The sequence below is a fragment of the Microtus oregoni genome, unplaced genomic scaffold (assembly GCF_018167655.1).
Source record: "Microtus oregoni isolate MIOR12 unplaced genomic scaffold, Mior012 000007F_ref0000211, whole genome shotgun sequence".
Lineage (NCBI taxonomy): Eukaryota > Metazoa > Chordata > Mammalia > Rodentia > Cricetidae > Microtus > Microtus oregoni.
In genome coordinates, this window is record NW_024543066.1 from 20,328,700 (window position 1) to 20,344,048 (window position 15,349).

Consider the following 15,349-nt stretch of genomic DNA (forward strand, 5'->3'; position numbering starts at 1 on the left):
GGGCCCCAGAGTTGAAATTCAAATATACATCTGTCAGTTGCTACATAGCTTTTTTTGGAGAGACCTTTTATGAATAAATCTCCTTTCCAGGCTCTAAACCCTCTTACTTTCTTGCCTTTTCTGGGACCTATTTATCTTCAGTGACTGCGAGGAAGCTTGAATCTGTATCCTGAACCTCTAGCACGGCATGGGACCCGCAGTAAACATGGTTCTGTTTGTTCTTCAGCGGCCTCTTTTGTATAAACAGATGTGGTGGGAAGGGAAGGGAAGCCAGATCCCTGTGAGGGGCGGAGGTCTCCTTTCTGGAGAAGACTCCCAGCTGCAGCCAGGAGCCCAAGGAACAGGACACATTTCTTGTTCAGGCCTTGGAACTTGCAGTTCTTCCAGACAGGGGCCGTTCCCCTCTCGCTCTCCTCCACCCTCCATCCCCAGCCTTTGTTCCTGGGAAGGCTGTCTCCATGTGATGTCTATAGCTCACTTTTGCCAGAGCAAACATTTCCAAGAGGGCTTATGCTAAGTAGGTATCTGTAAGGCAGATTTTCCCCCTTTTCTCCAAATACACTCTAGACTAAGATTTTGGACTCCAGCCCTTCACACCTGTACTTTTTCCTATATTCATATTCCCTTTGTTCTTTTGTACCCTTCGACTAAACGGGGGAGGGGGGTAAAGGAGGGAAGTTGTTGGCTTGTAAAATAACAATTCCATTCCTCCGGACTCATTTGATGCAGACTCTGCCTTCATTTAGAAACGATTGATATTTTCGCATTCTTTCTGGATGTTAATAAAAGAAGAACTATTTATTCCAAAGCTGGGGGGAAAAAAGGATAGGACCGAAAGCTTTGTGGTCCAGTTTCAGACAGGAAAGAACTCGAAGTGGCCTTTTGACTTTCTATCTGTGACCAGAACTTCGTTAATTCTCCTTCAGGTGTGGGTGAAGTCAAGAAGGGGTGCTCCTAGGTTGATTTCTATCAAAGGGGCTAAATTTTTTGGCGGCCCCACACGGTGGCTCTTCTTGTCTAGAAAAGGAACAAAGGGCGACACACTGCAAAAGCCTCCCGAAGCATGCGGGTTTGGTGTAAGCAGTGAGCTTTACTTAGTGCCGCTCTCTCCAGGAATTCTGGGGAATCCGGAACCCAGAAGCTGTAGCCAAGAGCAGGGGAGAGCCGCCCCCCCCCCCGCGCCCCCGCATGGATTCCTCATTTTAGAGCAGAAGCGTAGAGTTGACTATGGATTCTCTCTACATTTACACTTCCCACTCTCAAAGTGTATATAATAATGAGCGAGAGGGGAACATTCTTTCAAACCAAGGGAGTAATAATAGCAAGGGCTTGATTTTTTTTTTTTTATAAGCCACAGTGGTACTTTATCATCCTTCCAGCTGACAATCTGCCACTCTGCAGACAGGAGAGGCGGCGGGAAGTTTGTAGTGGAAACCCAGAGGCCTTTCCAGTATGAAATAAAAAGAAAGGAGGCTGGTTTCCAGGGACCGGCCAGCTGAGAAGTAGCGGGATACCCTGCTCTTCCCCCAACACCCCCGAGGCCAAACTGCAGCTGAGAGCAGGTCTTCTTGGAAGAAGCTTCCTTCCCGCTTCCTCTTTTATTTCACTTAAGTTACTGGCTCCAGATATTTGAAACGATTTGTTTTCGGCGCTGCCGTGGGCGGCACAGTTAACTCTCACCGCGCCTGGGGCGGCCAGGGCATTTCCTTCCCAGCATCCATTCACCCCAGGTCTGCAAAGCTGCACACCACTCGAGGCAGCGCCCCGCCGGTTCCGCTTAATTCGCGAAGGCCAAGGAAGTACTCGCAGGACCCAGGGCGAGGGCGAGAGGCAAGCGGCTGCGGCAGGCCGGCCCCGGCTCCACTGAGCATCTCTCCTCGCCGTCCCCTCCCTCTCGCAGGACGTCCCCTGCAACCTTTGGGGCTGCCGAGGGTCATGAGAGATGGAGGGGCGCGGATGAGGGCGAGCCGGAGGCCGGCGGTAGGGCAAGAGAGAGGGCGCGGGACCCCCAGGAGCCGCACGGGGAGCGCGGGGAGCGCAGGGGCGCGCGGGGCGGGCGCGGCGCGGGGCTCACGACGCGCGCGCGCCTCGGCCTCGCCCGCGCACACGCGCCTCCCGGAGGAGAAAGAGGCGGGCGGGCGCAGAGCACCGCGCCGGCGGCTGCAGCGGGCCGGGCCGCCGCGAGGGAGGGGCGGAGGGGCGGAGGGGCTGAGGGGCGGGCGCAGGCCGGGAGGGGGCGGCGGCGCGTCGAGCTCACGTCTCTCAGCGAGTGTGCCTGCGCGCGAGCCGGCGAGCGGGTGAGTGCGCCGGCCGCTGCCACACGCCGGGCCGGCCGGGAGTCGGGGGCCGCGGGGGTGCCGGGCGCTGCGAGCCGGGGAAGGGTGGCGGGCGGGCGGCGGCGGCTCGGGCGCGGCCGGGATGCACCTTAGCGGGCGCCTTTCGTTGCAGCGCGCGGGCGGCCCGAGCCTTGGCGGTGGTAGCGGCGGCGGACACAGCAGCGGCTGCGGCGGCGGTGCTGACACCTCCCACCATGGACAGCTTCGACTTAGCCCTGCTCCAGGAATGGGACCTCGAGTCGCTGTGGTAAGTCCCGGTGCTGGATGCTCGGAGAGCCGCGGCGGCCCCGCGCGCCCTCACCTGGGCCGGGACGCCGGGTGCCCGCCGCCGTGGGGGTGGGGTGGGTCGGGGGCGCCCGCCTAGCCGGCTCCTTGCAGCCTTGGCGGGCTGGATGCACGGCCGCCTTCCCGTCAATTTGTCGGTCTCCCTCCCTGTTCCCTCCCCTCGGTGCTGCCTGCGCCAGCTCAAGGGGCCGGTGGTCTGGGTGCCAGAGGAGGAGCGCAGGGGTGGAGGGAAAAAGAAGCGATTTTTAGAACGTGTCACTGATGCCCAAGAACCCGTCCCTCATCCCGCAGCCCCTCTCAGCTCCTTTCCTTTGGATTGTGCTCCTTCCAGCTCTCTGAGAACCTCAGGCTCACCCCTGTGACCCCCTAGAGTTGGTACCGCTGCGAAGTGCTTTGAGAGGATGCTCTCTAGCCTGTTCCCTGCATGCCCCGAGTCTTGGCGCCTGCATCCTCCCTCCGTTCGCCCTACCCACTCCCACTCGAGATGGAAAAGTGAACACCCGGGGCAGGAGGCCAGTGTGTCTCCGTACCCGAATTCCAGAGGCCTTGGCCCAGGGAGACTCGTTTCCCGGAGATTCACAATCCCTTTGCACCTTTTCTTCACACCTTCCCAGGACTGAACTCCTCATCACTCCTCACCCCTGTCCCTTTTTGTCAAGCTCAAAGCCAGCAGCCTGGAATGCACTTGGGGTCCTGATTCTTGGAATGCTCACACTGGGGAGCTTCTGTAGGTAAATCACAGGTAGAAGCAACTGAATTCCAGTTGCAGTTGTCTGAAAAAAAAAATCCCATTGGCTGCTTCAGCATCCCTCACATTGCCCCCCACCCTCTTAAATGTTTCCAACCAGCCCTATTCAGGTGGTAAAATTACTGCTTGTATATTCCTGGAGGAACTTGTGTTATGTTTAATATTTACGGGAATGAACATCTGCTGGAACAAGCGTATTAACTGCTCTCTGTTCTGCCTCTGGTAATCGCTGATTGTGGAGCGGTTTCCTTTTTAATTCAGTAAAGAGTTCACATGTGTCTAAAACTGCAAGTGGTGTGCACATGAATATGCAGTGCACAATTTTAAAGCTAAACTGCTTTATGATTTATGGCTCATACATCGATGGTATGTGGCCATGTGGCTCTTTTCAGTGATTTAGGCTCGCAGTGACTTTTATTTTCCTAAAGACAGGTGTGACAAAATCAACTAGACACAAAGCTTGCGCATTATCGGGCCGTTTCTTATAAAAGATCCGATGGTGACTCCAGCTTGCTCTACATAATGCTAGCGCCTATAAAACACACGAGGATGGGCTCTAATGCAATAAAACTTGTATATATTACACTGGCAACTTCAAAGAGCTAGTGTAGAGAGAATATGGAACATGTTATTACTCTATAAAAGTTGCTAATTACTGTGTTGCTGTTCCTGGGGTTATTTCAGCCTTTCATTTACAGATAGCTATTATTTTACAGGTTTACCTTTTGAAATGTTGGTTTCTGGCACGAATTCAATAGCTTTCCAGATAACAACTGTCTTTTAAAGACGACAAAGACGACTTTTGCTTTTTTAAAATCTAGGCAGGCTTGTAGTCAAAGGGAAGAACTTAACTGTTTTGAGATACTTTTTTTTTTTTTTTTTTTTTTTGCTGCTCACCCGTTTTCTGGTACAAATTGAACTCCCGTAGGTGTTTATAAGTTGTATTTTGAGATGATCAGTGATAACCCGTAGACCTTTTGGGGTGAGGGCTCGAGCTGTGTCTTTCAGTCCCCGGCAAATGACCCAGAACTCTGTCACAGAATTTCTGCTGAATTGACCAGAACTTTATCTCATCTAAATTGTTGTTATTTATTTGTTTTTTCTTTATTTTGATTTATTTTGAGACGCGATCTCTCAACGTAGCCCAGGCTGTCTTGGAACTTGCTTTGTAGAATGGGCTGGCCTTGAACTACACAGGTCAGTTTACCTGTTTCACTAGTGTTAGCATTAAAGGCATATACCACCACTTGAAAGCACGGGTAAAGCTGTTGTCCACTCCAATATGTATACATTTTTATGACCTGTGAAAGCACGTAGGATGTATTGACTGTTGACAGTAGAACGGTTTGGCTTAAGAGAGTGTTTAATTTTGCGGATATAGAATTTACATTTACAAAAGCTTACCTTCAGGTAAAGTTAAAGATAAGCCAAACTATTTGAGTGTACATTTCAAATGTGTTGGACATTTTCTTAGTTATGGATCACTTTTTGCATGGCATTTCTAACTCAGTTTTAGGATTTATTAAAAATTTTATGTTTATAGTTTACTTTTAAGTTCCCGAGTGATCAAAAATTAAAAAAGTCTTTCTATCTCTCGCTCTCTCCTTCCCTTTCTCCCCCTCCTGTTTGATTTTGAGAGATGGTCTTGGTGTGCAAACCAGGATGGCTTCCAACTCAAGACAATCTTCCTGGCTCAGCCTGCTGAGTTCTGGGGTAATAGACAGGCATCACTCACACCTAGTGTATTTGATTACTTTCTGTGTGTCTGATATTTTCATATTTTCTTGTTTGAATCTGATAATATCTCAAGTGGTAAGTGATAGTACTCTCATTTTGTAGATGAGAAAATAGATTTTAACGGTTTGGTAACTATAGTGAGATAAAAAATGACAGCAGATATTTCAAAACTGATATTTACCAAGCAGTATCACTTATCAGTGACATGTACATCATATGTTTTAGCTCATTTTTTCTTCAACAAGAAACTTGCAAAATAAGTACTGCTGTTGGTCTTTTTCTCTTTTCTTTTTTTTCCAGACAGGGAAATTGAAGATGGAGCGATCAGGTAGCTTGCCCAAGTTCACACAGTTCAGACTTGATTAAGAATTAGCTTGAAGGCCCACTTTTCTGGTATCAATCCTATGCATTTTTCAGAATACTGCAAATTCCAAGTGATGAAGAGAGGCTTTTAAAAGAATTACAAAGTAAGACCTTGACGATTTCAAGTTAAATTTGTGTCAAAATATTAAAAGAGAAGGCCAGAACCTTAGATGGTATTGATCTTAAAAAAAAACAAAACAAAACAAAACAAAAACAACAACAAAAAAAAACCCTGAAAACAGAATACTATGAGTTAGGAACTTATGCCTGTTAATTAACTTGTGAAAAGAGATATAAATTTTAAATAAATACCACTGGGTACTTTCTTTCATCATAGAACCCCCCCCCCAAAGAAACACCTGTCTTTGAAGAGAGGAGTGGCAGGTTAATAGCAAGATACTCTTGTTATCTATTTATATGCTTGTTTGTTTCTTTATTTATTCAGTTTGGTTTTTCCGAGACTGACATTTTCTGTATAACAGCCCTACCTGTCCTGAAACTAGCTCTGTAGAACAGGCTGGCCTCCGAACTCAGAAAGATTCGCCTGCCTCTGCCTTCTGAGTGCTAGGATTAAAGGTGTGTGCCAAACCCCTCCCCCTGGGAAGATACTCTTATTTATTTTGATACATAAACAACTTTTTCTAGTTGGCCAAAATCATCTCATGATGCCTAGGCTCTGCCTGTTTAAAAAAATACACAGTATAGGTAATTTCACTTTGATCACTAAAAAGTAGCTCTTGAGACCTCCTCCCAGCCTTTGTTCAAGATGATACTATGTCAGCTCTCCTCCAAAGGCAACCTTTTAAAAAATATAAAAGTAATAAATAAAAAAGTAATAATAATAATAATGAAAAGACTCAATTTTTGCCTTTGCCTCCTCTACCATCCAGCCTAGTCCCAAAAACAGACTCTTTTGACTCCCTAGTCTAAAACTAGACAACAACATGTACAACCCATGTTTTACCCAACTTTGTACCCACTAGGAGTCACCATGAGATGGTTTGGGCAAATGAGGAAAACTTTCCAAAACCAGCTCATATTTGCTCTTCTCTAAATACAAACACCTTTCATTACTAGGGAGAAAGCCGATCAAGATTGAAATATGAAGTATTAAGAGCTTGCCTATTACTCACGCTGTGTCTTACCCCACAAACTTCATGCAAGCCAGCATCCCTATTCCTCTCTTCACACAGGCACTCCACACCACCTCAAATCCAAACCTCTGACATTGTAACACACAGGGCAGATGGCCCAGCAGTCAACAATGTTTATTGTTCTTCTCATGACCTGAGTTCAGTTCCCAGCACCCACACAAGGTAGCTCATATAACTTTGTATCGGCAGCTCTAGAGGATCCATTGCCTTCTGCATGGGCATTTGCAGCATATACCCGCATAGATACATCCACATAAATAAAACTTAAAAAAGGCAAAAGAAATCGTAATGCATGGGTTGCTTCATATTCATCAGCATGGCCGATCCAGTAGATGTTCACAAAGTAGGCATTACTGCTGGAGAGATACTACAGGCTTTTGAATGTTTTGGACTGAGACCATTGACAAGCAAGTTTAACACTGAAATTGAAACTAAATGTGTACTCTGGTAAACATGAGTACATGTAACTGAAATAGGGGTGCTAGGAGATACCATTTATCCTAAGTGTGATACAGTCTGATATCTTCTAATGTATTTTTTCTTTTTAAAACTTTCTCATTCATGGGTTGAAGCCTGCAATTTGAGACCCCCTTTATAAGGGATACAAAGGAGAGGGTCTTTTAGGAGTTTACATAAGTATCAGAAATACAAAGCAGATAGTGCCCGCTGGAGGGGGCATGGGCACATCCTGTTGAGAGTAAACTATGCATCGCTTCGTGGCGCTGAAATACATCTTGAGGAAGTAGAATTTCAAGGAGGAAATAGAAGGGGAGAGAATCCATGTGGAAGGAATAGTGCAAATAGACATAGGGAGTGTGGTGTTTATTTGAAGAGAAAGCTACTATCTGGGGAAGGATGAGGATACATTGCACTCCTGTCATTGCTGCCGGAGGAGGCAGGAGTAGGCCGCAGCACCATAATGTCTTAAGGGCACTTCCAATGGCCAAGCAATGCTCTTGACTTTTCAGATCACTTCCCAGGAAACAAGCCTGGGGCAGGCTTCCACAAGGCTCTTTAGGGTTCCCAGGCTTTGCATATGTCAGGCGACTCTTAAAACTTCTTGGCACTCAAGGTTCCTGGATCTTTTTTTTTTTTTTTTCACATTTTTAGGCTTCTCTCTGTGGCTTTCTCTCCCCTTGCACACGCCTTTAAGCACAGCACTCGGGCGGCAGAGGCAGGCGGATCTCTGTGGTATTGAGGCCAGCCTGGCCTACAGAGCTCCTGTCAAGACACGCTTCAAAGCTACACAGAGAAACCACGTCTCGAAAACCCAACAGACAAACATGGCCCTCGAGGCAGGATGGGAATGCCAAGCCCAGGCATCCTGAGTTTCCAGGAGCTGATTGACCTTTACTCTCATTGGCTAAAAGTGACGATGTAGTCTATGGAGGAGGCTTTCATTGGTTAAAAGCATTTGCGCGAGCCTGCCCTGAGCACAGAGGTGGGGGGGTGGAGGGAATGAGGGGCCTCAACAGGCTCTAGGGTGAAATTGTTTTCAGAGATTCCTGCCTCCGAAATTGTGCTTGGCAGTGTGGAGGAAGCAGGAAGGAGAGCACGGACCACTCTTGTTTAGTGACTGGCAGCCACTCGGGGGAGGGGGAGTGTCTGTGTGTGGCATATTGAGGAAAGCAAGGTGGGGAGGCTGGTTAGTTCAGGATGTGAAGCTGATGAGTGCTGTCGTGGGAGACAGGGATGTGGGGATAAAGGAAAGGATGTGCATTGGATGTCTTTGGGTTTTAATCAGATGCCTTTTGATGACAATGAAGATGCTATTACGTGTGAGGAAACGGTTGCTTCCTGTGTTCCAGATTCTCCTTTGTGGAATGTAGGAGGGTTATAAAATGCTAAGGATCTATTTTGGGAGAATGTCCCTGTGAGCCAGAATGTCTAATCAATGGCACTTCAGATTAGCAACTCAACAGGCCTTTCTGCGTAATATAGGTTAAAATAACAGTCAAGTTATGAACAGCAAATCCATTTCTCAGTATGAAGTACTAGATTATTTTATGCTTAAATAGGATTTCGAAATTTGGAATAGATTTGTCTAGGTTTTGTTTCGGGGGGAAGAAAGCCTGGGTGGCAAAATTAAGGCAATAAAAGAACACAATATCATTTTATATAAAATAATATTTCCTTCTTTCATTTCCAAGCAAAACATCCATAAAATTTGCTGTCAACATTGGCTGATCCCTTTTGTCTAGAAATGGAATTGGAGATCTTGAATTCAACTAGCTTCAGTCTTGCTGTCTGTTTGGCCATTGACAGGCAACGCAGTACCCCCCACCCCAGACTAAGTCCTGGCTTCATCTCTTAAAACAAAACGACAGTGCTTATTCTGGCCTACCTCATACAGATGTGATGTTAAGTAGTAAAAGCATGAGTTACTCTGACTCTGTGAGTGCCAAGTATGGCTCATTTAGACCCTTTGCTTCCTTAAATTGTCTTTTCTTTTTATAAACAAAGAAACGTATAGAAAGACCACATGGGGTTTGCTTCAGCTGTGTGTGTGGTACACAGTTCTTTGCTTGGCATTGGAACCCAGACACGTACTTGAGTGGGGATTAGGTTTTCTTGGTTGTGCATCATAGTCTAGCAAATAAATATGGTTGCACTAGCAACTTTTTAAGACGTACGAACCATTACATGATCTCTGACTATATTGTATTACCATTACATCACATGACTTCATTTGGCACTGTGGGTCTCAGTACATTATGTCAGGCTAATCATAATTTAGGTGCATTAGAAATGAAACCCACAGTTATAGCAGGCCACGAGGATACCACACCACCTAAGAAGTGAGATGAGTTTTCATCTAAAATCACTCACACGTGGGGTGTTCTAGGGGGTTTTGGGTGTCTGAAGGTGGTACAGTAGGTGTATGTGTGGGTGGGTGGGGGTTTGTTCTGGGTTGGCTATGCCCCAGAGTATTGTGTGAGCATTGATCAGGGATGTGGTTGCCTGTCATGGGGAAAGGCATTCCTGGATAAGTGGGCCCGCAGTGGTGGGCTATCCCCGTGACTCTGTGCTGATTGTTTTTTATCAACTTCACACAACTTGGGTTGGCGGGAACTCCAGTCCAAGGAATGTTTTCATTAGACTGGCCTGCAGGCATGTCTGCGGATCATTTTTTTAAGATTTATTTATTTATTATGTATACAACATTCTGCCTCGATGTATGCCCGCACGCCAGAGGAGGGCACCAGATCTCAGTACAGATGGTTGTGAGCCACCCTGTGGTCGCTGGGAATTGAACTCAGGACCTCTGGAAGAGCAGCCAGTGCTCCTAACCTTTGAACCATCTCTCCAGCCCTGTGTATCATTTTCTTAACTAAAGATCGATGTGGGAGGGTCCAGTCCAGTGTGGGCACTGGATAGCCGATAGAAGAGAGCAAGCTGAGCAAGCCACGGAGTGCAGGCCAGGAAGCAGTGTTCTTCCGTGGTCTCTGTGTCAATTCTTACTTCCAGGTTCCTGCCTCTAGGTTCCTGCCTCAGTTCCCCTTCATGATGGGCTGTAGCCCGTAAGCCCTTTCCGCCCCAAGTTGTTCTTGGTAATGGTATTTATCACAGCGACAGAGCCGCACATTAGGACAGACTTCTTCCAGCTGCTAACATCTGAGCCCCTTCTCATTCCTGGGAAGCTGGAGTCAAAGCATGCAGAAGGCATTAATTGTATTCACTTGGGTATCTCCCCCACTGCAGTCTCTCTACTGACAGGTGGAGAACGCCAGGGGGGGGACTTAAACTTCTTCCTATAATTTCTCCCCAGGAGGCTCATTGTTAGTGGAGGTAAACAAAAATGACTCTAATTTGGAGACCACACTAACGTTTCCACTCTCAGTTATGTGCTTACCTTGATACTGAAAATAATTTTATTTTTGTTTTTTTATGGGCAGGAAATTAGTTTTCAGAAACCCCCTGGGGGTTGTAATGTGAGCCTGTTAGTCTTAGTTAAATTTTTCTTGTCATACCTGTGCTGTTTACCTCAGTTATGAAGTGACAGACAAGTTTTCTGTCAGTGTTCATTGAAATGTTAATTAGCTCCCTGACAGTTAGATAGAAAAATGCTTTCCTGGAGTAGATCAGCTCCAATTCAGAGAAATAATCTGTTTTTGTTTTCAAATTGGAAAAACACATTTTTTTTTCCTTTAGAAGATATCCAGAGGAATTAAAGAGCAAGGCCATAGAAAGCCGTTCTGAGAGTAGAGGTTAGCGCACTTAGTAGACATCCAGGGAATGCCCCCGAACTTTAATGGGTATCCAGATAGCCCAGGGATCTTGTTAAAATACAGATTTTAATTTAATAGGACCAAGGTGGGGCCGTGGGTTTACATTTCTGATGAGTTCTTGGGTAATGATGCTTCGTCACGGAACAGCCATTGACTTGCAAGGCCCGAAAGCATGCCTTTGAAGACATGCCCTTTCAGAAGACTTCACATTCTCTTTCCAGCTGGGGGAGACTTGCATAGTAACATCCCGATGCTGGGAGGTTAGTTAGAGGCAGCATTTGTTTTATCACTGTATCTTTTTAAAAATACTATTCTGATGAATGAGGGGGTGGTTATTTATATCCTAGTGGGGACATAGTAGGAAATAAACATAAAACCTGAGCAAACACAATTTGTAATAAATAGACCGATCCCATTTTATAGCCTTTCAGTCCTTGTCATTTCTCCTAGATCAGCTACTGCTGCTGCATCTGAAGGGAGTATTGAGACGGTCCTCAGACCTCTTGGATCTGTGGGGACACATCCTGGGTGCCGAGAATGGATATCAGATGTCCTCATTTTTTTTCATCCATTCTGCCTTTGGGAGGAAAGGGTGGAGACAGGAGCTTATAGGGTAGCCACAGTTTACAGAATTGTTGTCCTACTTGGTGGCCGTAGCCCTAAATTATGGCTTTCCCAGTGTCCTTGGAGAAATCTCATCTCAAGCTCCATGGGAGCCAAGGGTAGGATTTAGATTCCCCAGTCAGGGACCTTCTGTAGCAGTGTGACCAGATATCCTCCTCTCTGCCATTCCTGGATAACCATGGATCAGTTAGGTGGGGGAAACTTCACTACCGTTTTCTTGTTTAACCCAACCTTATTGCAATAGAAAAATAAGCATCTATGGGGCTAATGAAACACAGCATAGCTAGCTTTGCATATTCTATGAGGTCTGTGGGAAGGTCATTGGCTGTATTTTATTAATGGGGATGTGCTCATACATGTGAACACACATACGTGCCCCCCCCCCCCAACTTCCATTCTCGGACTAAGATAGAATGTAAGCAATTTAATGTTTCAGATTTGAAAAAGAAAAATGGCTTTGGGGACAGTGGGGCAAATTTAAATCTGTGGCCTTAGGGCTTGCAAATTGGTGAAGGTAACGCTTGCAGGAAGTATTTAGTGTCGGAGCTATGAATGTTATTTGTGCTCTTTGCACGCATGGTATTTATTACCTAGCATGTCACAGGCCGTTGATGTAACTGATTTGGTGTAATCGTATCTTGAGCATGCAGCATTATTTTCTTCGAATGTACCTTGTTTATATTGTGAGGAGCAGCAAAGGAGACTGTTGTGCATAGAGTAGGTGCATGTTAAGGTGATCAAGTTTGTAGTTACTGATCTGGCCTGGGTTTGTGTCTTCTAACAAGTTGTATCTGGGTATTAATATGTAATACAGATAATGGGGTAGTTGGTCATATAGACAGTCTCCAAGTATAACTAAATAAAAGACATTTTTAGACTCAGAGCTTTGTTCTGTTAGGTCAGGAGAACCTTAAGAAGAAAATAAGCTCACAGAGACCAACTGGGTGCCATTACACAGCCTGTTGACTCAAACCCTTGCTTTGGCTGTGAGCGCAGGGCCTAACTTGCTTATCTTCCCATTACCATATCCCATGGGATGGAGGCAGCCTTTGTCCATGGGATGGAAGCTGCCTGTGTCATTTCTTGGAACTTTGGATGTGTAAAGTGTGGGTAGATCTTGAGAACTTGAACTCAGCCTGAGGAGCAGGCATCCCCATCGTGCCAACTCATCCCCAAACTGCCAACTCTGTGGTTACCTACAGAGAGACTCTGTGTTCCGAATCCAGTTGGTAGACAGACATTGCTAGACTTTCCATGTCTCCCCAGGATGCTGAGACTTTGGTCCTTTCACTTTATGAAATGCCCCTCTCCTGCCCTTGCTGGGAGGTAGAAACAAGAACTCAAGCTAAGGCAAGACTTGCCATTGCAGACCCTCCTAAAAGAATATGTGTGCTAGGTGTCTTCTAGGAAATGAGCTACACTGTCCCCTGAAATGGGACCACTGCATCATTCAGCCAACCTGAATGAATGCCTTCTCCCTGGGGTTAGCAATTCATGTCTGTAGACTGGTTATAGTCCTAGCCCTCTGACCTGGAATGTAGCCTGTGACCCATCTGTGCTGCGTGGTTCCAGGTTCCAACGGTACAGCTGAAGTTAGTAGAGCTACGTGGGAGAGTTCACTTCCAAGCTGCCTGCCAAGCTTGCTGAGTCCTTCCCTGAAGCATGGCCATAACCCACGAGGCCAGGTTATCTTGTGGCATAAGGACTGTCTGTCTGTCTATTTTTATTCTATTTATTTATTTATTTATTTATTTATCTGTCTGTTTATTTATTTATTTTGGATTTTCGAGACAGGGTTTCTCTGTTTTTTTTGGTTTTTCGAGACAGGGTTTCTCTGTAGCTTTGGAGCCTGTCCTGGAACTAGCTCTTGTAGACCAGGCTGGCCTCGAACTCACAGAGATCCACCTGCCTCTGCCTCCCGAGTGCTGGGATTAAAGGCGTGCGCCACCACTGCCGGGCTCTGTTTATTTATTTATTTGGTTTTTCAAGACAGGGTTTCTCTGTGTAGCTTTAGAGCTTGCCAGTCCTGAAACTGGCTCTGTAGACCAGGCTCCAGGCTGGCCTTGAACTCACAGAGATCCACCTGCCTGCCTTCTGAATGCTAGGATTAAAGGCACGTGCCACCACCACCCAGCCTTTCCTTCCTTTTTTAAATAAGTAGAATTTCCTTTGGTACGAACCGAATACCATTTTTTTTTCTAGGAAAACTGTTGAGTTTTATTTACAACCCAGTTGCCTCCTTCTCCTGATTTAAAGCTCTAATGTGGAGTACCAGGTTCCAATTGCCGATAGAAAATATTTGGAGAGGCAGTTGGTTGTTCTTGGGGGCAGATGAATAAGAACAATGTATAAGGACACATCCTTGAAGAGGCCATGATGAAACAAACCTATTACTTTGTATTCTAACCTAAAAGTGGGGGGGGGGGGATATTTATCGTATGGAAGGAAACTAGTGTTTCAGTTTCTAATATTTAGATAATCAGTTATGTAATTGATTTGTAGTCTTTTCCTTACTTATATCCCTCAGTAAGATAAAAGCCATATTTTAGAACCCTAAGATATTAGACCTAATAATGCAGCACAGTATGAGGGCCTCTCAGCAGCTCTTTGTAGCATTCTTTCTCTAGGTCTCTAGGTTTCTGGGTTGCGACGAGCTGCCTCTGGTACAGCCAGACACAGAAGTATGAATAGACCTAATTTCTAGTTCATGATGTGTTTATTCTTTAGCTTGAAACAATTTTTGAAATTACCTGCCTGATGTCTTGGGATGTTTAAAAGGCGGTACCATTTAGGGATGTTGTCTTGGAATGAGTGACAACCGGTGGATCTTAGAGGAAGAATCAGGGCAGAGAGGTATAGTAGGTACTGTGATGTCAGCAAAGGCAGAGGGGAGCAGCAGGCGGTAACAGTGCTTGGTGAAGGTGAGTTAGATTTGAGGAAGCTGGAAATGACGTGGGGACTAGTTCCAGAAGGACCTTGCATGGCATCCTAAGGAACATTTTCTTGTAGATGGTCAGCCATGGAGGTCAATGAGCAGGTAAATACAATGGTTGCTATTTGCATGATTGTATTTCTAGAAAGGCATGGTACATGGATGAGTCAGTTTTGTGAAGGGGGCCATGTCTGGAGAGTCAAGAGGTCAGCATGGAGGACAGGGAGGAAGGAGAGTGTAGAGAGACATTTAGATGGCATTGTCAGAACCCGAGGGTGGACTGGATTGGCAAGATCATGGGACCAGAGGTGTTCTTCTGGGAGATGTAGCTTGTGTGATCAGATGGAGAATGTAGGAAGAGAAAACTGAGCAGGAAAGCTGAAGAATTTCGATCTAACTCGGTTGTGTTTCAGTGCACGTGGACTGTGAAGTTAGAGTAGTTTACGGGAAAGTTGCTGGATGATCCTGACCTGCAGGACGAAGGTGAGAATAGAAGCAAGGATTTGGAGAGTCCCAGCCTTTGGGTGCTGGTGAAAATGACAGGACTGTCCAGGAAGAGTGAGATAAGGATGAGAAGCAGGCCCGGGATGTGTGGGGCAGTGAGAGGGGAGCAGTCTGCTAGAAGGAGGAGGATGAGGAAGCTGGAGAACTATGAGGCCTAGACACTGGGTTCAAGGCCGGATGCTCTTGTCCAGGTGTCTGCGGTGACAACACGATATGATGGTTCATGAGTGGGCAGGAGGGGTGAGTGATGTGGTGAAGTGGAGCCGGGAAAGGTCTCACTTTGGAGGGAAGGGGAACCACCTCTAGAGGCAGCTCCCAGATGAGGATGCAGGGACTGTGCCCACAGTAGAACGTATTCCTCGGCAGTGAAGGGCTCTCCCTCATGTTCCTCCCCTGCTTCGGATATCTCTCTTTCCCTCCTCTCTCTCCTTCTGCAA

At 46.3% G+C, this 15,349-nt stretch overlaps 1 protein-coding gene across 2 annotated transcripts in view; it reads left to right on the forward strand.

The window, feature by feature from the left end:
• Positions 1-2,235: 2,235 nt before the first annotated feature.
• Positions 2,236-15,349, forward strand: part of Aff3 (AF4/FMR2 family member 3) — a 459,838-nt gene continuing 446,724 nt past the window's right edge. For both annotated transcript variants that reach the window (XM_041655779.1, XM_041655780.1), the window contains exons 1-2: positions 2,236-2,297; positions 2,449-2,583. In XM_041655779.1, the coding sequence (XP_041511713.1) occupies positions 2,531-2,583 (53 nt within the window). In that variant the 5' untranslated portion in view covers positions 2,236-2,297; positions 2,449-2,530. The remainder of the gene's footprint in view (positions 2,298-2,448; positions 2,584-15,349) is intronic.